The sequence below is a fragment of the Eurytemora carolleeae genome, unplaced genomic scaffold (genome assembly GCF_000591075.1).
Source record: "Eurytemora carolleeae unplaced genomic scaffold, Eaff_2.0 scaffold64, whole genome shotgun sequence".
NCBI lineage: Eukaryota > Metazoa > Arthropoda > Copepoda > Calanoida > Temoridae > Eurytemora > Eurytemora carolleeae.
This window is the reverse complement of record NW_019396205.1, coordinates 29300-51799: the sequence shown is the minus strand read 5'-3', so window position 1 is coordinate 51799 and position 22500 is coordinate 29300. Positions and strand designations below refer to the sequence as shown.

Genomic DNA, 22500 nt, shown 5'->3' with positions numbered 1-22500 from the left:
GTACTGTAGTTATTTTAGAGGTAGGGGTTGGGGGGGGAGTTGTGTGCTATATGCAGGCTAAATCTGTTTTAGAATTAAATCCTTAATTTCAAATTTCTTTGAGAGAAAGTCCTTTCGTATTATACAGTGGTAGGCGATTATATCAATACAATGAAGACAACTTTCGAATTCAATTTTGATTTAAATTAAGATATTAAACAGCATAGATACGCAAAAAAAGTCAACAGAATTTATCAATTAAAAAAGCTTCTCTTTTATTATGTGTAAACTTGTAATTCGAAAAAAGCTTGTTAACAATCAAAACTTAAATAATAAAGTCGTCTTCATTGTAGTGATATAATCCCTTACCACCATACCATAATTGGTGTCCTCAAAATCTATTTTTATTCTGTATTCACTTTCTCTTTAAGAATGCACGAAACCAAAGTTGAACATATGAAAAATATTCATTTTATACGGAAGCAAGGTACTAATGCAAGGAAAGTTAATTGCAGTTGTGTATACTCTACGTACATATTGAAACCAGTTCTCTCTGGGCTGAATTTGTAAACAAGAATAATTTTGATAATTTAGATAAAAATTTCCTATGACCAGAATATTTCATAGATTATTTTTGTGAAAATGGATTCCATGTCAGGCTGTGACATCCGTCTTGTGTTTACTTTCCCGCCCGAAGACAGTACACTGCAGCACAAAAAATGTGTACACCTCTACAATAACTTTCCTTGCATCAGTACCTTGAACAGAAGTGTCTTTCCCCTTATTAGTTTATAAATTTAATCAATCAATGAACGTCCTTTCCTCCGAATCTAAATCGGACACATTCAAAGAGTAGATGAAAAGAGGAAAACCATTGAAAATGAAAAGCAATTAGTCAGCTCTTATGTATTTAGCAACCAAAAGTTCAGACCTCTGTTCAACTAAATGTTACAATAATAATAAAGTGTTTGTGTAACGATAACAAATACATTTATAATGATAAGAAGTGTGCTTAAAAGTTCAGGGAAGATAACAAAAAAAAATTTGGATTGAATTGTGGGGGAGGAGGGGGTGCGAGGCATTTTTGGGAAATTACGTACAAACTTTCAACACAAACTTTTTTATTGATATTTTTGTCCTCATAGAATTTTTCATCCACACCTTTCATAGAGATAAAAACCACACAAGTTTTTTTCTCGACTTGTCAATTAATTAGTTAGCAGTTATACAGGAACCATGCAGGTTAGTTTCTCCGCCATAAAAACACATTCTTGTAAATAGAACATGATAAAATCTTGTTTAAAGTTTAACAGATTACTAGTCACAAATTTTAATATTCCAATCCTCATCTTAGCCACTAAACTAAACTAAAAATTCCGCTGGGTAAAAAAAGACACAGGTTTTCAGGTCGTGCAAGATATATAGATCATAAAATTAGAGCTTCAAGCAAATTAGTTCAATAAACCGGTTTCAAAATATCATGTTTTCTCCTAGATGTTGCTGCTGCTTCTAGCTGGGTCCTGTGTGTATGGAAATGTGATTGTACAGCAACCTTTACATCAAGCAGATGAAGAATGCGGTCAGCCTGCTATACCTCCAAACAATGAACAAAGAATAATAAATGGAGAGGAAGTGATTCCTCATTCTTTCCCATGGCAAGTGTCTATCAAGGGGAAAGAGGCAGAGCACTACTGTGGCGCATCATTGCTTTCTCCCAACTGGATTCTAACCGCGGCACACTGCGCAAAAATCGTCTTCATTGGAACATACTACGGAGATGTTGTTGTTGTTGGACAGCATGACAGAAGAGATGAGGGTTAGGAGGGAAAACAAACAATAACAATTGCTGAGAAATACATACATCCAAACTATGATTCTCCAGACAGAGCCCAGGATGTTGCTTTACTTAAACTAGTTGAACCAGCTGTAATGGGACCAACTGTTTCCCCACCTTGTCTTCCTGACCTTGGAGATTTCGGGGATTCAAGTTCTTTCCCTGCAGGTATGTCTTGTATATTGACTGGTTGGGGTAAGGTTGGACCTAATGAGAATCTACCTGGAGATCTATATGGTCAACCCTGGACCCTGAGACAAACCAACCTTCCTCTGCTAGATGATGAAACCTGTTCAGATATATACCTGGAAGGTGCTGATTTCAATATCCAGCCCACAATGCAGTGTGCTGGAGGAGATGGACACACCTCCTGTAACGGAGACAGTGGGGGACCTCTGGTTTGTGAGAAGGATGGAAGATGGTTCCAGGTTGGCATTGTTAGCTTTGGTCCTGCTCCATGTGACTCCAGTATACCAGCAGTATACACCAGGGTTGCAGGGTTTGTGGATTGGATTGAGGAGACTATTCAAACTAATGGTGGATGGTAGTTTCAGTGTTATAGTATAATGATAAAAGTATTTTGGAATTTTTGAATAAATGTTTAAGCATAACCTTGATTGATGATTATTGTGTTTTTTATTCTTTATGAAAGGTAATGACCGGCTATAGACAGTAGACATGGTAGTTGTGCGAAGAGTTTTTACAGTGTATGATTGCTGAATAAGAGTGGAAAGTCAATCTTTCAAATTTTCCCAGATTTAAAAGGAAACATTTCAAGAATTGGCTTTTAAAAAATTCTTTATTAACGACCGAAAAATTCATAATAAATTCTACAGTAAACTAATCACATTTATAACATATTTCTCTATAGAAATTATCGTTGAAAGCTATGCTAGAATCTATTAGTTCAATTTATCATCATAATCTACGCTTTAAATGTATTGTTTTTTTTTCGGCCTGAAAGTACATTTTTTTCTCAACCTGTTCCTTTAAACTGGTCATTTATTATGGTTTAGAATTTTTACATTTTTTTTCAAAGACCGAATTTCCACTTTTATTCAGCAAGTATACAACGAAAAAATGTTTTAGAAGTCTCCAATGAATCCTAAAATACTGCACTCTCATCTCGACTATCAAATGTAGCCAGTCACTCCCTTTATTATTCTAATGTTATTAATGAAGAAATAATATGATTCAATCTTCTTTTCGATAAAGATTGACAGTTTAATGTTTTATATCTTTTTTAATAATGTTTGTATTGTTTTTATGTCCTCTACACATAAAAATGGAACATTTGACATGTTTGACCTTATGCATAATTACTTAAAAATCTCAATACCACCTATTGCGTATAATACATTCTATATTGAAATTAATATCCACAAAATAAAAATGAAAATTCTTTAACTTGTATCACTAGGAGAAACTTTCATGCAATAAAATGAACTATTCAAGCAACAGAAAGAATTTACAGGAAAAATATAAAAACAAAGATTTTATTTGAGAAAATTATGATTTTTTATCTTTCCTGTATGTTGTAAAGATGCAATCTGTAAGTTTAATAGTTTTATATACTTAACATCATCTGTAAGGTTACCTGTAAAGGACTGTAAAGACGACCTGCAACTCTGAAAATAATTCCTGTCTTCACTATAGTTTGTTTTTTTGGCAAATTAGTTATCAAAGAAAGAAATGATAAATATAAGAAAACAGCCTACTAGGTAAAACAGACAATATTAATTCCGTACAGTCGTCTACAAATTCTAATTCTTTGAGGATAACCCTGTATATCCCTGGATAGATAAAACACATGGATGGGACTTTAACTACCAGAAACTCATATAATGTAACAATCTGAGTTTTGTAAACAAACATAAAGGAATTGAGGTTTTGCAACAAACTTTGATCTTCTAATTCCCATATCTTTAAGTACCCATATGTAGAAGACCTTTGATATTTCACATTATGACTGCTGTCAGATCAAATAATCGAAGTTTGAAGAATCAAAGGTTTAAACCATCAGGTTATAATGATATAAGAATGAAAAAATTAGAGTTTGTTGCAAAAACTCAATTCCTTTTGCAAGGAACCGAAAATTCTCATTCTTTGTGGATCTCCCTGTATATGTTGTCTGCACTATCTCTCCAATGTCTGAATGCTTGAGCAAACATTGCACTGAGAGATTGTAAACACTGGACCTTCATCTGTAAACAGTGGAGATATAGCCTTCGGTTCAACCTAATTTTTTTTTAGCAAAACAATTAGAAAATTAGTTTTTACAAAGTTTCCTTTTCTAAACATTTGGCGCAATTTTGACTTAAAATAATTTTTAGTGTTCACTTGAGAAGAACATAATTTACTTGAAGGGGCTGTAGACGGAATTTCAAGTAAGCACCGAGGAAAAAGCAGCATATCCGATTTACTATGCTACCCTTTAAACTTGTTTCGGGGCCCAAATACTTGTGTACTTCTATCTAAAAGTTAAAAAATTCGGGTCATCTTCATTTTTCAATAAAAAGAGCAAACTTGTCGAGCTCCAAATAAAATGCAATGTTTAAAATAATGTTTAATTAAATGACATATATAAAGCTTTTACAAAAGTATAAGACAAATGTTTACATGTTTCAACCTAATCTTGTTTAATATTTCTCCAGCTTGAACATGTCACTGCAGCTAATACTGAATAAAGACTAAACTTTCAAATACAACAAAGAGTATAAAGGAAATAAGTACCAAGTTTTTTTTTACATCTTTTCTTTTCTTTCTAATCTTCAATTCTTTTCCTTTTGTTTAAATTCTTTTTCAGCTTTTTCAACATAATATTCTCAATTACAACACTTATTTTGTATATCTCTATTATTTCGACTTTTACTTCACCATTACACCTCTTTCTTCTCTTTGAAGTGCAAAAAAGTTTGTACCGGGATTTTTACATTTTTAGTTTGTTAGAGATCAAAATACTGAATTACTTCAGTTATTTAATATCAGGTTGATAAAGTCGCTTTATCGTCCTGTTGCACATATGGTGATAAAATGACTTTATTGCCCTACAACGTGGTTTAATCTGTTTTTGACCTTTGTTATTGAAAATGGCTTGAAAGCACAGAAGGTTAGATATGAACATGAAATGATCCACTTAAACGGACTGAACTTTATCAAGTTACCTTCTGTTAAAAAAGTTAAATATTTAATTAAAAACGGTAATATTTAAACCGTTTTCTGATAAAATTGATTATTTTCAATTGTGTTTTTCTGCTGATTTATTCAGGTAGCAAAGAGAAATAGAAATTGTCAGAATTTAACACTTTCCAATTAGGAAAACTTCCTTGCTGTCGGACAAATAGATTCTAAAAACAATTGAACTTAAAAGATTTTGTTGACACTAGTCCCTAGAAGCTACAATACAAAAATCTTGTTATTTACGATTACAAATTCTTAATTTACCAGAATGTGAGAATAATGAATTTCTAGAATTTAATTGGTTAAAGAAGACAATATATATGTATACAAGGAAGAGAATTGACAAGAGTTTAGGGCAGCTGTAAAATAAATTGAACCACTCATTGTCTCTTCTACACTACACTACACTACACTACACTACACTACACTACACTACACTACACTACACTACACTACACTACACTACACTACACTACACTACACTACACTACCCTACACTACACTACACTACACTACACTACACTACACTACACTACACTACACTACACTACACTACACTACACTACACTACACTACACTACACTACACTACACTACACTACACTACACTACACTACACTACACTACACTACACTACACTACACTACACTACACTACACTACACTACACTACACTACACTACACTACACTANAGGGGGTGCACGTACACCCCTGATTGTTAAAACGTTTTGTATTGTCATTTTATATCTGAAAAAGATAATTTCTACAAAAAGTGGAAACTAAAATACATTGTCACAGATTGCAGTAAACATGACAAACCTCCACCCCTTGATCCATGGATATATTCCTGAAACTTAATCCACTGGTTAGGAACGGTCATATACCTGCTGAAGGTGACATGGAAACGCCTCAACATGGAAACGACTCAACACGGAATCGGATCAGAAATACGCGGAAAACCCTCAAAAGTAGGTTTTTTTGAGATGTTTCCGTGATTTGTTCAAATTTTTCGGAAATCCCTCTAAATTCAAATTTTGAGGAGTTTCCTCTTTTTTTTGATCGATTTCCCAGAATTGTGTATCCGTTTCCTCTTTATTTTATTCAAATATTTTCGAGGGATTTCCCAATATTTTTGAGGGGATTCCCAATATTTTTGGTCCGTTTCCTCATTTTTTTGATCTGTTTCCGCTTTTTTCAAAAACTTTAAAAATCACAGTTTGTTGATCGGTTTCCTCAAATTTTAGGTCCGTTTCCTAATATTTTTGATCCGTTTCCCCCTTTTTTCAAAAACTTTAAAAATCTTAATTTTATTGATCCGTTTTCTCAAATATTAGGTCCGTTTCCTCATATTTTTGATCCGTTTCCGCTTTTTTCAAAAACTTTAAAAATCTTAATTTGTTGATCGGTTTCCTCAAATTTTAGGTCAGTTTCCTCATATTTTTGATCCGTTTCCGCTTTTTTCAAAACTTTAATAATCTCTAATTGTTGATCGAATTCCTCAAATTTTAGGTCCGTTTCCTCATATTTTTAATTCGTTTCTGCTTTTTTCAAAAACTTTAAAAATCTCAATTGGTTGATCGGTTTCCTCAAATTTTAGGTCCGTTTCATCATATTTTTGATCCCTTTCCGCTTTTTTCAAAAACTTAAAAAATCTCAATTTATTAAAACGCACCAAATGGCAAATAGATTAATTATTTTTGAGGGAACCCATGGGTATCCCGGGACAAACATAAGCTAAAAAATAGATTTTTTAATTTGAAATTTAAGTTTTCTTCAAATTTCGTTTTTTAAACCCTATGTGTTTTTAAAATGTTTTACAGATTACACAAATAAGACAATAGAGCATTCTTTTCTATGAAGTCATGAACTTTTTAACTGTATTTTTAATCCTTAAAAAAAATCAGTTCGAAAAAGTTATTTAAACATTTATAGAGTGTAAATCATTTAATGAATGTGTACAGAGTGTCCCAATAAACATAGGAATTCAGTGATGAATTCGATATCCTCTTTGATATGAATTAGCAGTGTAATTCCTAATTTCTTAAACCATAATATTATTATGTCTGCTAGAGTTTTTTTTAGTGAAAACGGTAAATTACTGTTATAAAGATTTGTCTTTATGTCTCTTCAAGATGAACAGTGAAGACGGACAAGTTTACTCTGTTAGTTTACTGTAATTTTTTTGTTTTACTAAGAACAACCGTATGCATGGTCAAAACATAAACAAACAAATTGTAAACATAGCAGAATTCGTCACTGAATTCCCATGTTTATTGGGACAATCTGTATGAAATCAGTACTTTTTTATATTCATCAAATATTTTTTTTATTAGCTGTAGAAATTACACAGATAAGAAAAAAGGTATAATTTACTTAAAGGTCATACACTTTTGTATATGTTTTTTTGATCTAACCTAACCTAACCTAACCTACAAGCTCATTTAAACTCTTTTTTGTGTATCAAGCAATATATTGTACATATACTGTGAAAGGTTTAAACAAATTAGTACACATATTTAGTCCTTTCTGTGGAATCAGTGATACATTATTTTATCAATATTTTATAAAAATGTTACAGTGAGAACCACAAAACTGTGGAACAGGAAGACAACTTTTAGACTAATTGTGCAGTGTGCACAGACCCATTTCACATAACAACTGATTTTTAAGGTTTTTGTAAAACCATTTGCTTTATGACAATTCTTTACATATGCAGATAATTGTTAGTTTTTTGAACTGGAGGATTCAAAGAAATTCTCATTAAAAAATAGATCAGAACTGAAAATTAAGAATTTTTTTATTACAATTTTGCAAATCTTAATAAAATTCTAGAATTTGATAGAAATAATATCTATAAACATTTTTGCTTTTCTGAACCTTTGATTTTCGAGAAAAAAAAGGTTCACTGAATTTTTTTGACCATTTGATTACAAAAAAATATAAAATTTCAAAAATTTTAAAAAGCCCCCCCCTGAATTCTTATACAATTAATTCCCTGATCTGTGCAGGGGCAAATCTGCAGACTTAGGATTATGATAGTGGAATCTAGCTTCTATGTTAATAGTTTTTTCTTGTATTTCAAGATGAAAGACGACTTTTTATAATCGTCTGTAATCAACAATATTTTTTGGGGAGCGTGCACACTATATTTCAAAATTGATTAAATAGTATAGATGGGGGGGGGAGAGGGGGGATACAAAACAGCTCCATTGAAATAATTTAATTTGACTAAGAGTTCTCTTTGTTATTATAAGAATTTAGTATATTATTGAGCACAAAGCAAACCCTTCAGCGAAAAAAAATGCCGTTTTTTTACTTCAAATTCTGAAAATACTCTCAGTACTCCCCTGCGGATACCAAAAAAAAATGATTTAAAAGTTTTTGACTAAGAGGAAATGGATCAAAAATATGAGGAAACAGACCTAGAATTTGAGGAAACCAATCAACAAATTGAGGTTTTTAAAGTTTTTGAAAAAAGTGGAAACGGATCATAATATGAGGAAACAGACCTAAAATTTAAGGAAACCAATCAACAAATTGAGATTTTTAAAGTTTTTGAAAAAAGCGGAAACGGATCAAAAATACATGAGGAAACGGATCTAAAATTAGAGGAAACCGATCAACAAATTAAGATTTTTAAAGTTTTTGAAAAAAGCGGAAACGGATCAAAAATATGAGGAAACCGACCTAAAATCTGAGGAAACCCATCAACAAATTGAGATTTTTAAAATTTTTTTAAAAAGCGGAAACGGATCAAAAATATGAGGAAATGGACCTAAAACTTGAGGAAACCGATCAACAAAATGAGATTTTTAATGTATTTGAAAAAGCAGAAACGGACATAAAATTTGAGGAAACCAATCAACAAAATGAGATTTTTAAAAGTTTTTGAAAAAAGCGGAAACGGATCAAAAATATGAGGAAAGGAACCTAAAATATGAGGAAACCAATCAACAAATTGAGATTTTTAAAGTTTTTGAAAAAAGCGGAAACGGATCAAAAATATGAGGAAACGGATCTAAAATTTGAGGAAACCGATCAACAAAATGAGATTTTTAAAGTTTTTGAAAAAAGCGGAAAAAGATCAAACATATGAGGAAACGAACCTACAAATACAAGAAAATTGATCAAAAAAAAGAGGAAACCATTCAACTCTAAATATTGGGAAACGGATACAAAATATTCCGAAATTCCTCAACAATTCTGAACTTTCGAGGGATTTCCTCGAATTTAAAAAAAAACGGAAATTCCTCAAAAATAATTTTTGATCTGTTTCCATGTTGAGGCGTTTCCATGTCACCCCTGCTAAACCTGTCCCTAGTCCCTCCACCCTTCTCCCTCCCCACACACACTCAAGGTGGCCCACTAACAAATATATGAAAGCTCTATGAAATTATACATGATACACCTCTCTCTCATTGGACGAATTGTGTGTGTCTATGGGATTTGATTGGTCAGATTAGCAAGCTTTCGGAATTCTTATGGCATTTTAGTTTAAGTTATCAACACTAGGTGTCTCTTGAACTAGATTAATTTTGAAGAATTTTTACAATAAATTTTTCAAAATTATGTGCATTTAATATTTGCGGTAAAAAGTAACGTTTTTTAAGACGAAATTTTAGAGTTTGGAAATTAATTGTCAGTAAATGTTTATAAACGTTTTTCCACTTTAAAAGCATTAGTCTAAATAAATTATCAATTATTGTAATTCAGTTATGAAAAGATTTCAGATTTACAATAACTAACATGAATATTTGTGGTACTACACCTGCCTGCTGAAAACACAGAGCCCACCTCCCTAAAATCACTAAATGTGTTAGCATTGCGTTGGGAATTGCTGAAGTAGAAAAATTGTTACTTCCATGGGTGTGTTCGTTTAGAAAGTGTGTCTCTATCACATTAAACTATTCTGTTAAAACAGGTACACAATTTTATGATGGACTAAGTTCCATTTAAGATAATCTTATCCATATTGAGTTCATCATCATCGTGGAATATATGAAAAGGTTTTAAGTCATCGAGGTATTAAATAGTCCTTTTATGTCTCTAATATTCTTTATTTTAAAATGTAAAATAAATAATATTGTTTTAAATGTTTGTTGTCGATATATGTTATAAACCTCGACAAATTTAATAGCAGATTGCGCAAACTTATAAATTGAGAAGGATTTCTTAGAGGTTGTGCTTGGAAACCCATTTGAAAAGATTTCATTTGTACAAAAGTTGGATGGCTATGCGTAATTATAGCACATATGGGATATAAAGCTAACATGGGATGTTTATAATACTAAATCTTTTAAAGAAATATTGCATATATTTTACAGTATATAATAAGTTTTTTTTACAATAACTTTTTATCCTAAATGTGTTAATACACATTGTTTAAATCAATATTTTTAGAAGTTAAAAATATATTTTGAATTCTAAAGATGAAATTACATTATCAGCACTGTTCAAGGTAAAAATAGCGATATATCTTCCACCTTATTGATCAGATTAAGTTTTCAAGGGTACCGTTGTGAATCGTGCATGCCCCCTGTTTATCATAAATAGAGTGGCACTTGAGATTAGATATAGATGGGTGGGTGGGTTCAGGTCTCTGTTACGAACACTTGATCTGATCAGACCTTTCAGATCTAGACTTCCATCAAGTCACTGCATAGTTACAGCTTTAAAAAAGAGGAACATAATAAATGGGAAAGTTACCAGCATACCAAACTTGTTCAGGAATGTGATATATGTAAAAACTTTGAGTTAAACAAACATCTTCTTAAGTCATATCAAAAATTTGTTTGTTAGATTACACTACACTACACTACACTACACTACACTACACTACACTACACTACACTACACTACACTACACTACACTAAACTGCAATACACTACACTACTGCACTCCACTACATTACACTACACTACACTTTAACAGTTACTGCAGGAAAGAGAAATCAAGAAGAATCATTTAAATTCAAATTTTAAAAAATCTTTTTTTTCATTATATTTCAATTGTTTCATTGAAACTACCATCCACCCTTAGCTTGAATAGTCTCCTCAATCCAATCCACAAACCCTGCAACCCTGGTGTATACTGCTGGTATACTGGAGTCACATGGAGCAGGACCAAAGCTAACAATCCCAACCTGGAACCATCTTCCATCCTTCTCACAGACCAGAGGTCCCCCACTGTCTCCGTTACAGGAGGTGTGTCCATCTCCTCCAGCACACTGCATAGTTGACTGGATATTGAAATCAGCACCTTCCAGGTATATATCTGAACAGGTTTCATCATCTAGCAGAGGAAGGTTGGTTTGTCTCAGGGTCCAGGGTTGACCATATAGATCTCCAGGTAGATTCTCATTAGGTCCAACCTTACCCCAACCAGTCAATATACAAGACATACCTGCAGGGAAAGAACTTGAATCCCCGAAATCTCCAAGGTCAGGAAGACAAGGTGGGGAAACAGTTGGTCCCATTACAGCTGGTTCAACTAGTTTAAGTAAAGCAACATCCTGGGCTCTGTCTGGAGAATCATAGTTTGGATGTATGTATTTCTCAGCAATTGTTATTGTTTGCTTTCCCTCCTCACCCTCATCTCTTCTGTCATGCTGTCCAACAACAACAACATCTCCGTAGTACGTTCCAATGAAGACGATCTCTGCGCAGTGTGCCGCGGTTAGAATCCAGTTGGGAGAAAGCAATGATGCGCCACAGTAGTGCTCATCAGCTTTCCCCTTGATAGACACTTGCCATGGGAAAGAATGAGGAATCACTTCCTCTCCATTTATAATTCTTTGTTCATTGTTTGGAGGTATAGCAGGCTGACCGCATTCTTCATCTGCTTGATGTAAAGGTTGCTGTACAATCACATTTCCATACACACAGGACACAGCTAGAAGCAGCAGCAGCATCTAGGAGAAAACATGATATTTTAAAACTGGTTCAATGCACCAATTATTTGCTTAAAAACTATAATATTTTGATCCCTTTATTTTTGCTACCTGGTGGTGTATTTATATAGCGGAATTTATAGAATGTACTAGGTCAAAGGCCTCTGGTTGCTAAGATATGAGGATTAGGAAATTAAAGCTTGTGGCAAGCAGTCAGTTACTCTAAAAAAGAATTTTTTGATCTTCTTTTTAGAAGATTTCCATACTCACAGGACACAGATAAAAGCAAGAACAACATCTTTAAGAAATGTTTATTTTGATCAGGGTTATGTTTAAGCATTCCTTAAAAACCATACAAGCTGAAATAAGAAATTAGATTTGAAACACTTTGCTATAAATATAATAAATCTCAGAAAGAAATTCAAAAAACAATTTGAGAGAATATAAAAAACTTTTAGAATGGCCAACAAATTGAAAAATATCAGATTGAAAAGAATTTCTTATGTTTTTTAGCACATTACTAACTTTTAAAATAAGTTTACAGAAGAATGTTTGTAATTTTTATCAGGCTTGGTGAATAAAACTTTACGTGTAGGAAACCATTGAATTTTACGAAGACTAATCAAAAAATACTTAAAAATGAAACTATTCATCAGAACAAATAGTTATTTTTATAATGTTTTGAAAGATTTTACAATTTACCTTGCCTCTCCACTACTATCTTTTGAACTAGTTTACTTGGATTAAGATTAGCAAGCATTATGTTTTTTATCTTCTTTAAGGGTACTGAAAAATATCTCTGTTAATAAAAAGAATTTGAAAAATATCTTATTAAAAAGGAACAATTCTAAAAACAGTGTGCAGTGGGCAATAAGTTTTCTTTTCCTTAGTTTTTCTTGGACAAACTTAATTATTTTTTCTCATCAATAAAAAGTTATTTGTTGTTGTTAACAATAAACCTTAGTTTTATTTGAAATAAAAGTTGATAACAAGGAAATTTTTGTAGATTTTTTCTTTCAAATATCTTAAAAGGGGCATTTTCAGGGGATAGGTTAGGGGGCAGTGTCCCTCCATATACAGAGGTAGGATAGGGTTCAGTGCCCCTCCATATACAGGGGATAGGTTATTAGGCAGTTCCCCTCCATATACAGAGGTAGGTTAGGAGGCAGTGCCCCTCCATATACAGATGTAGGTTAGGGGGCAATGCCCCTCCATTTACAGAGGTAGGTTAGGGGACAGTTCCCCTCTATATACAGGGGATAGATTAGGGGGCAATGCACCTCCATATACAGAGGTAGGTTAGGGGGCAATGCCCCTCATTTACAGAGGTAGGGTAGAGGACAGTGCCCCTCCATATACAGAGGTAGGTTAGGGGGCAGTGCCCCTCCATATAATCCATAAGACTCCTCAAAATTATCTTTATAGATACTTTAGAACAAGGTTATAATGTACGTAAGGAATGTTATTTTAGCGGTGTATGCATCTTGTGTACTGCAGTGTACTGTCACTAGGCGGTAATGTAAACACAAGACGGATGTCGAAGCCTGACATGGGATCCACCTTTCACATAAAAAATCAATAAAATATTCTGGTCATAGGAAACTATTATGTGAATAATCAAAATTATAAAAATGTAATGCTTTTAACCTCCTCGGATACTAAACACACACTGATGCATTTATTCTTGTTTAGAAATTCAGCCTTGAGAGAACTGGTTTCTTTATAAACGCAGAATATACGCAACTACAATTAACTTTCCTTACATTATAATCTTGCTTCAGAACATTTAAAGTAATTATTTTTTCCCTTGAATCGATCTAACATATGTTAAGTTGGGGGAGGGTCAAAAAATATTTGCGCCCCCTCCCCATATATAATCCTTTATATGCCCCTGATGCTGATACTGGGTGAGAAGTTCATTTGGACAGGACTTTAGATATATAGATAAGATATATAGATATATAGATAAGATATATAGATATATAGATAAGATATATAGATATAGATAAGATATATAGATATATAGATAAGATATATAGATATATAGATAAGGAAAAATTTTATTTTTAGATTTAACAAATACTGATTTTAAGCTGGACAGTAAACAATAGACATTGTAAGTAGAATATGTAAGATTTAATTTCACAAAAATACGTAATTTATTAAGAATAATAATTAATAATTAAAAATGAATTAGAGAAAACATGGTATTTAGGAATCCTTGCATGTGATCCTACGGCATCTTTTAGGTAAATAATGAATATCATTACTAAAATTCGCTCTGAAATTTTTGGAAAATCCTCTCCTATAATTATTGATATTGAAATTTTCATAAAACTAATCCCGCATTTTAAGTATGAATTAGATATGTATGTTTTTGTTTCTCTAAACTGAGTATTTTAATTTGCGGCTTCTCTGCTAAAGTGATTTGCATATTTATGGTTTATCAGAAGAAATGAAGAAACATTTTTAGAATCAGAAAAACGACGGCATCTTCCACATTTTTGATCAAATTTAATCTTTGTATATTGGGCATTACCATCTTTGCATAGAGGGTCATTTAAAATTACGCATACAGTCCCTTTAAAATCCAACTTGAATAACAATTTTAAATTTTAATTTTACTCTGAATAAAAAATGCTTCCAGAAATTTACCATCAACTCACATATAAATAATAAACAAAGCTAATTATGAAAATTAATTATAAATTTCAAACTAAACCCTTTCAACTTAAAAAGGCTAAAAGTATATAATCAAAAAGCTTAAGTGAACATTTGTAACTCATCGAACAAAAATAAATTTCCCATTATATTTATTAGAAGCAACATTTGTAAAAGAAAAAAAATTAAAAAAATTAAAACTTATTTAGCGCCGATTGAAGGATTCATCTCTAATTGGATAATGACAAAATAGAAAGATAGATGTTACCGCCATACTATTTCTATTGGTTTATGAATAGACAACAAACACATGACTGAACCCTGATTGGATCAGGCACTAATGGACTCGGCATACAGGAGTGAACAGTGTGGATTGGAATGTGATAACGTTCCTTTTTTATTTCGAAAATACTTACATTATTAATTCTATTTTTTCTCAAATCTATTCTATTTGATTATGATCCCAGCTTAAAGACTTTTCAAGTTTTATTTCAAGAAACTTATTTTCTCAATCATTTTCCATTCTGTTCAAATCTGAATCTATAATCTTTAAAGTTCTCAATATAATTTAACTTTGTTCATCGCATTTATATTCTGAAAAATATGTTTTACCTATTTAATAAAACAGTGTTTATAAAACCCAAACAATCCTTTTTTCAAAAATGTCCGTCAGGCAATGTTATCAAAATTTTCTGATCAAATTAATAATAGAGTTTTGTCTGAAACACGTTTTTGATTCCATGTCACAGACTTAAATATTCAATTAAACGAGCTAATTTTTTGCCACACAATAAAAATTAATAATCCGAATATCTTTGCAACCTGATATTTAAAATTTAGTTTATTTGATTTAGCAGAAATCATAGTATAGTAAATTTTATAAAAGAAAGTATCAGTAAACTAAACTTTTCAACATAAAAACGCAAGTTTTAAATTAAAGTAATCATAATTTATTTTAAACGCTTATCTAATTGATAAAACACTGAAAATAATGAAAAGTTCAAGTACATTACGGAAGTGAAAACGGTTTAATTATTTTAATTTGGTTATTTTTGCCTCTCAGGAATTGAAAGGTATGAAGCTGAGAAGCTTCTCAGTTCAAAAAGTACGAATAATCCCTTTAAAGGGACTGTAAGCGTATTTTCAAGTGACCCTACATGCAAAGTTTGCAATGCCCAATTCACAATGGTGTCCTTAAAAACTTTGTATGAATTAGATATCTATGTTTTTGATTCTTAAAACTGTTTATTTTCATTTGCATTTCTTTTCGAGTCAGAATAACGGCATCTTTCACATTTTTATTTGATTAAGGTTTCAAGGGTATCGTTGTAAATCGGGCATTGCCACTTTTTCATTGATGATCACTTGAAAACACTCGCTTGGAGTCCCTTCAAACCAAAAGAACCACCAAAGTTAGCTTCATCTAGAATTTTAAATATTTAAACTGATCAAATCTGTAAATCATGTCAATAATAATAAATAAAGGTTTTTATTAGCTTCAACTCATTATGATACATCTTTATTTATCACATTTTGAAATAAAGACACAATCTTGCATCATGTATTCTGCAATTGTCTTCTGTTTGAAATGAGCAAAATGTAAAATTAGTAAAATAAAGGATTAGTTTTAAAATATAAGGCTACCATTAGTTTAGAATACTAGGCTTTTTAGGCTATTTTTTTTAATCTGACCATTCATAAACATTCCCTGGGATCGGTTCAGCCGTTCTGACGTTTATTTGACAAGCAAAATATATAAATAGATAATCCAAGTTAAATAAAGTAAAGAAATGGACAGGAGTGTACAGAAAAGAAGAAAATTGGGAAAATGATTATCTACATTAAAAAAAGTATTTATCAATTAGAAGTCGCTTAAAAATTGTAATTTTTAAAACTGGGAAAATAAAAATAGCAAATTTGTTTTTTAAAAAAAGATAATCCATCTTAAAGTATTTAAACTCTAAAATATTTTAATGTGTACATTGTTGCAATAAAGATATTCATAATTGATAACCATGAAATACAATTCTCAATACACGTTCAGTACGAAATCTTAATCTTAATCTGAATTCTGAAACTAATTAGTTTGAATTGATAATATTACAATATTTTCTGAAGAAAGATAAACTGCTAGAGTTTGGCTCCAAGTGTGAATAGTGTGCATTAACAGAAGCTAAATGAACATTTGCTCTTCTCCCCTAGCTAGCTCTAGAGAATAAATAGAAACTGTTTCATCATAAATAATATTTAAGAGAAGCTAAATTAACATTTGGCTCTTCTCCCCTAGCTCTAGAGAATAAATAGAAACTGTTTCATCATAAATAATATTTAAGAGAAGCTAAATTAACATTTGGCTCTTCTCCCCTATTGGCGTACGAGTATACATGAAGTAAATACCCTACTCCTCGAAATACTTTTAGGTCAGTATCAATCCAGGTACAACTCAATCCCTCTCATTAATCCACGGTTCATAAGAACCCGTTTGATAAATACTTTAGTATTAATGTCAATCTGGACTCAACTTTATCTGTATCAACACTCAATTCCTCTCGTTAATCCACGAGGCATAAGAACATTCCCTTTAATAATACTTTAGTATCAATGTCAATATGGACATATTTTTTTCTGTATCAATACTCAATATAATTCCCAATCTATATCTATCTTTCAAGAAAGTGATTCAGGACTGATGTTTATTTAGATTTCTATGTTACAGATTAAGGTAATGGACGTAATCAAAGGTTTTGCGTCGTTATATATCAGCGTAGTTAAGCTAATCACAATACAGGTTAAACATAATTATTTACAGAAGTATATAGGTTAGCTTAATTGCAATACAAGATTTGCGTAGTTAATGATAAGCGCATTTAGATTTACAGACAATGCAGAAAGTAATTTATCTAGGTGTGTTCAGGTTTATAACTAAGATATTTATTACAAACATACATACACAAGGGATCAAAGGATAAGAGTTAAGAACATTTATTGCAAGACCTTAATCTACAATTGACAGACAAGAAAAAACAAAAGTACATTTCAGAGTATCACGATAGTTTTTTCCAAAGACGGCAGCCCCCCCCCCTGAACTGGAAAAAAAATTATTAAACACGCTCATTATTTTTTATCATATTTATCTTTTTTGCTAGTTTTTTTGTAAACTTCAAGCAAAATATGTGAAAGCGAGGAAAAATAATTTTTGTAAGTTTGATGGACATTTTTTCGCCTTTTAAAGTTTTTTTAGAAGATTTCACGAAACGATAGTTTCAGTATTCAACATTGATTTTCACTAAACAATGGATGGGAGTGTTTGGCTGTTAACAATTCGTTTGTGTTTTTCAGCTGTTCAGAATTGTTCGTTATCTGAAACATCATTCATGTTCCTTCTGTTTCGTTACTTTTTAACTGAATTCGTTTGTTTGTCAAATCTTTCGTTCATCTAAAGCGTTCGTTCACAGATCTCAAATGTGCTTTTAACACGGTACTACCAGTACAACAAAATAGCGGTTTTACACTTTTTCGGCTAGATTTCAATATAATTCTCCTTTTCTTCAAAATTTGTTATAGTCTAACACTGGTTGATAAAAATATCATGTTTTTACTTTTAGTTAGTTTCCATTAATGTAGGTATTTTCCTTATCTAAATATATACTTTGAGTGTCTAGGTGTTTTGGTGTCTGTTTGTTTGTTTGTGTCCAATAAACGTCAAAACGGCTGAACCCATTGGGCCCAAATTGTGAGACCTCATGTGACCTCATGTGATCTCACGTGACCCCAGGAAATGTTTATGAATAATTGTATTTCCGAAGATATGTCTCAAAAATTTAATTTTTGAAAATTTTGAAAATCAACGAATTTTTTTATAAAATCCGCGAAATATTTTGTTTTTTTTGTTTTACAATGTATACAAAGAGAATATGTTTACAATTGAAATAGAAGATGGTCGCGAAGCGTCCTGAAAGCCTAGATGATTTATTAATTAATTATTAATCTAGTCCCTTAATGATTATTGGGATTTGCTTAATTTATTATCCGTTAGATAGAGAGATAGTTTGGAATTTGTTCAGAATATTAATCTTAGATCCATCTTTGATTGATTAACTTAAAGAACCTATTGAAACTGTACTTCAAATACCTAGTCAGAACATTTAAGTTGGTGTCGTTGAATGAAACTTCCGAGTTTCCTTTTAAAGTTAAAGTCTTAAGTCAGAAATCTAAAAGTCGTCTTCCTATTTCAGAGTTTTCTGGATCTCACTGTTTAAGAAACGATGATGTTGAACTGATGAAAAATTTAACAAGAACAGGAAAAGTATAGAACATGAATTTATTTTCCTGTTGAAAGCTTGATGATAAGTTTTTGTTCAAGTAGAATGCAAAATGTAGAAATACGGCAGGTCCATAAGGATAGAAGGAAAAGTGGGACGGGGGGGGGGAGGCCCGAGAGAAAAAATCTTGATTGTTCATTTTCAATGTTTAAAATTAATTTACAGTTATCTGTATTCATATTTTCTAGTTATCCATTGCATGCAGTATATCAGCTAGAGTTTTTATGGAGGGTTAATTAATTACTTTCTCATGTCATAAATAGCCATGATTATTTGAAAAATGTTTATTCAATTATTTTTGGAAATCCATCAAAGTAAACAGAAACACCCAAGGAATTTTTAGATTTATGGAAATTGTGAATATTGTTAAGAGAAAAAGGATGCAACGCACCTTTCAGGCTTGGTTTGATAAAAGAGTGTTGACACACTCTCCTTTTTTTGATACCAAAGCAACAATGTCGCGCTAATAAAACTACAGAAATGAACCTGAATCAAATTTCTTATGTAAATGAATATAAATATTAAAGAAAGACTCAGATTTTCTATCTAAACAGGCGAGCCATCAAGGGGAATGGCCACCCTATCCTAACTCATATGCTCCCCCCCCCCCCCTTATAGAGATTGTGAAAGCAGTAGGGCAAAACAGAGGATATTTTTTCTCAGAAAGTTTTAAAACCTTTAATATTTTGTTCTTTCTGACCCCCCCCCCAACCAAAAAAAAACCCTAGGTGCACAGCTATTGTTTTATGTTTGTAACCCACATAGGTTTCCCTTTTTTTCATACATTTTTGCATAGTCTGTAGAATTCTATTAAAATATTCTTTTCAGCGCTGAAATTGGTCATTTCCTAGATCATTGACTTTGTTTAAGAGCCGGGAATAAATCAGTAAAAATCAAGAAAATCAAATATTATAAAAATATTTTTCTAAAATGGAATCCATAAAACTGTGAAATGGAAAACAATTTTTAATTTTTTAGACACTAATTATAATTTAAAATAGTTCAATGGGCTTGAAATACGGCAATTTTGCAGTGGGAACTTAATATGTTTTTAAGCCACTGAAAACAAAATTTTTAACTTTAATAATTTATTTTAATTAAATTTTACAATATTTTTAAATTTCAATATGATATCAGATGAAAACATTCTTTCTTCTTGATCGTCCATTCCTTGTCCATCCTTCAATCATACTTTGGCTAATTTTTAAAATAAAAATAAAAGAATTTGTTTAATGTTTTCTGCAGCTAGCCAAATTCCAGAGGCAGAACTATTATTTGGGGCTATGTATCTATTTTCTATATATTGAGAGTGGCAAGGTTACTCTCTCCCTTGTTTGTTTTAAAATTTTGCTTCAGTCATGTTACTGTGTCAGCTCCTGCATTCCTAGCTAGACGTGTGTATTTGTCTTTATTCGCTATTGGTGAAAAAAATAGATAATGTAAAGCTCAAATCCCCTTCTAATTTTTCCAGTTCAAAGTTTTCTTCTTCTTTCTTGTTTATCTTGCTTTAAGCACCCATCTCTACGGTCAAGAGATTTCCCTTCCACTATTTTCTGTTCAATTTATTTTTTCTTCTTCCTTCTTGTTTCTTGTTTTTACACTTTAAGGCCTTTCCAAAAAGTTTTTTTAACATCAAGTTGTGAAGCAGGTAGGAGAGTGATAAGGAGGTTTGTAGGAAGAAGGGTACAGGGATTTCTCCCTGTTTTCCTTCATTTTATACTGTTTCCCAGTTAGGGAAATTAAGGAATTTACCCTTGACTGCACCCCATATGCATAATGGGGAGTTGTGATCCCTGAAAGCTCTCTTGAGAGGTATCTTCCATGGCAGTCCAGTCCTCACATCTGGTCGAGTAAAAAACCGGTATCGTTGTGCATGGCTTGTATTCCCACAAGGGGTTAAACTCCTCTTTCAGTGCACCAAGCTGAAGATAAAGCTTTGTTTTAATCTATGCTTCCAGCGTCCCCTGTAGGATACAAGATGTTTAACTAAACTCAGCGCTTCCCCAGCTGCAATTCTGGTACTGCATAGTAGGTCCGTTCTGCTTGAGAGAAAGCAGGCAAATGAACCGAAAACAAAGTATTTGCTTTATAACTTGACTTGAATTACTCTAGTTGAATACATAATCTAAGGATGGGTTGAATAGATGACTTGTGTTACTCTAGTTAAATACATAATCTAAGATTGGGTTGAATTGTTGACTTGTGTTACTCTAGTTAAATACATAATCTAAGGTTGGGTTGAATTGTTGACTTGTGTTACTCTAGTTAAATTCATAATCTAAGATTGGGTTAAATGGTTGACTTGTGTTACTCGAGTTAAATACATAATCTATGATTGGGTTGAATGGTTGACTTGTGTTACTCTAGTTAAATACATAATCTAAGATTGGGTGGAATTGTTGACTTGTGTTACTCTGGTTAGATACATAATCTAAGGTTGAGTTAAATGGTTGACTTGTGTTACTCTAGTTAAATACATAATCCAAGATTGGTTTGAATGGTTGACTTGTGTTTCTCTAGTTAAATACATAATCTAAGATTGGGTTGAATGGTTGACTTGTTTTACTCTAGTTAAATACATAATCTAAGATTGGGTTGAATTGTTGACTTGTGTTACTCTGTAGTAAATGCCCTACACCATAAGGGTTCCTCAACCCGTAACTTTCCAGGTACAACTCTTCACTATCAATGTCAATATGGACATGATCTCAGAGACTATCAATGCCAAACACTATAGGCATAATCTCAACTGTTCTATCAATGCCAAACCACTGGGCACAATCTCACAGACTCAATGCCAAACACTTCAGGCATGATCTTAACTGTTTTATCAATGCCAAACCACTGGGCACGATCTTAAAGACTATCAATGCCAAACACTATAGGAATGATCTCAACTGTTCTGTCAATGCCAAACACTGGGCACATTCTCAGAGACTATCAATACCAAACACTGGACACGATCTCAACTATTCTATCAATACCAAACACTAGGCACAATCTCAACTTTTCTATCAATGCCAATCACTGGGCTTGATCTAAACTTTTCTAACAATGCCAAACAACCGGGCACGATCTCAGAGACTATCAATGACAAACACTATAGACATGATCTCAACTGTTCTATCAATGCCAAACTACTGGTCAAGATCTCATAAACTTGGAAGCTAAACGAGGAACAATTACTTCTCACACAGTAATCAAAGCGGAGTCTATTCCAACTAACATGTATTTAGATATCTATGTAATGCACGTATTTGCAAGTTATGCGTAGTTATATACAACGTAGTTAAGCTAATCACAATATGGGTTCGACAGAGTTATATATATACGTTAATCGCAATACAAGATTTGCGTATTTACTGATAAACACATTTAGGTTTACGGAAAAGGTACAACGTAATTTATCTATGTTACTATGGGACATGCACCGATATGTATTACAACTCTAGTTAAATACATAATCTAAGATTGGGTTGAATGTTTAACTTGTGTTCAATATCTAAATTAAACTATAGTTTACTGTTTACACAAGATTAATATGTCCGATCTTCTGATATTATATACAGGTTCAAGATTCATTTAAACTTTCTCACTCCACGCTCATCTAACCAAATCTAAACATGTCCTTAGTT

General features: G+C 32.1%; 2 protein-coding genes across 3 annotated transcripts; one reads left to right on the top strand and one right to left on the bottom strand.

Moving 5' to 3' along the window:
- Positions 1 to 1179: 1179 nt before the first annotated feature.
- Positions 1180 to 2430, top strand: LOC111698094 (chymotrypsin B-like). Its single transcript, XM_023468336.1, is given in 2 exon segments — positions 1180 to 1221; positions 1474 to 2430. Coding segments are annotated over 2 exon segments (894 nt in total). The 5' UTR covers positions 1180 to 1215; the 3' UTR covers positions 2362 to 2430.
- Positions 2431 to 10962: 8532 nt separating this feature from the next.
- Positions 10963 to 12658, bottom strand: LOC111698104 (chymotrypsin B). Of its 2 annotated transcripts, XM_023468350.1 has the most exons (3): positions 12585 to 12658; positions 11994 to 12104; positions 10963 to 11903 (listed from the first exon to the last, which is right to left on the bottom strand). In XM_023468350.1, exon 3 carries the CDS (start codon positions 11901 to 11903, stop codon positions 11016 to 11018), a length of 888 nt encoding a protein of 295 aa, XP_023324118.1. In that variant the 5' UTR covers positions 11994 to 12104; positions 12585 to 12658; the 3' UTR covers positions 10963 to 11015. The 2 variants fall into 2 exon arrangements, with proteins under 2 accessions (XP_023324118.1, XP_023324119.1); XM_023468351.1 differs by lacking the exon at positions 11994 to 12104 and having other exon boundaries at positions 12585 to 12609.
- Positions 12659 to 22500: the final 9842 nt, after the last annotated feature.

Coding starts and splice junctions, on each gene's coding strand:
- LOC111698104 (XM_023468350.1), bottom strand. CDS start 11,903: ATGCTGCTGCTGCTTCTAGCTGTGTCCTGTGTGTATGGAAATGTGATT.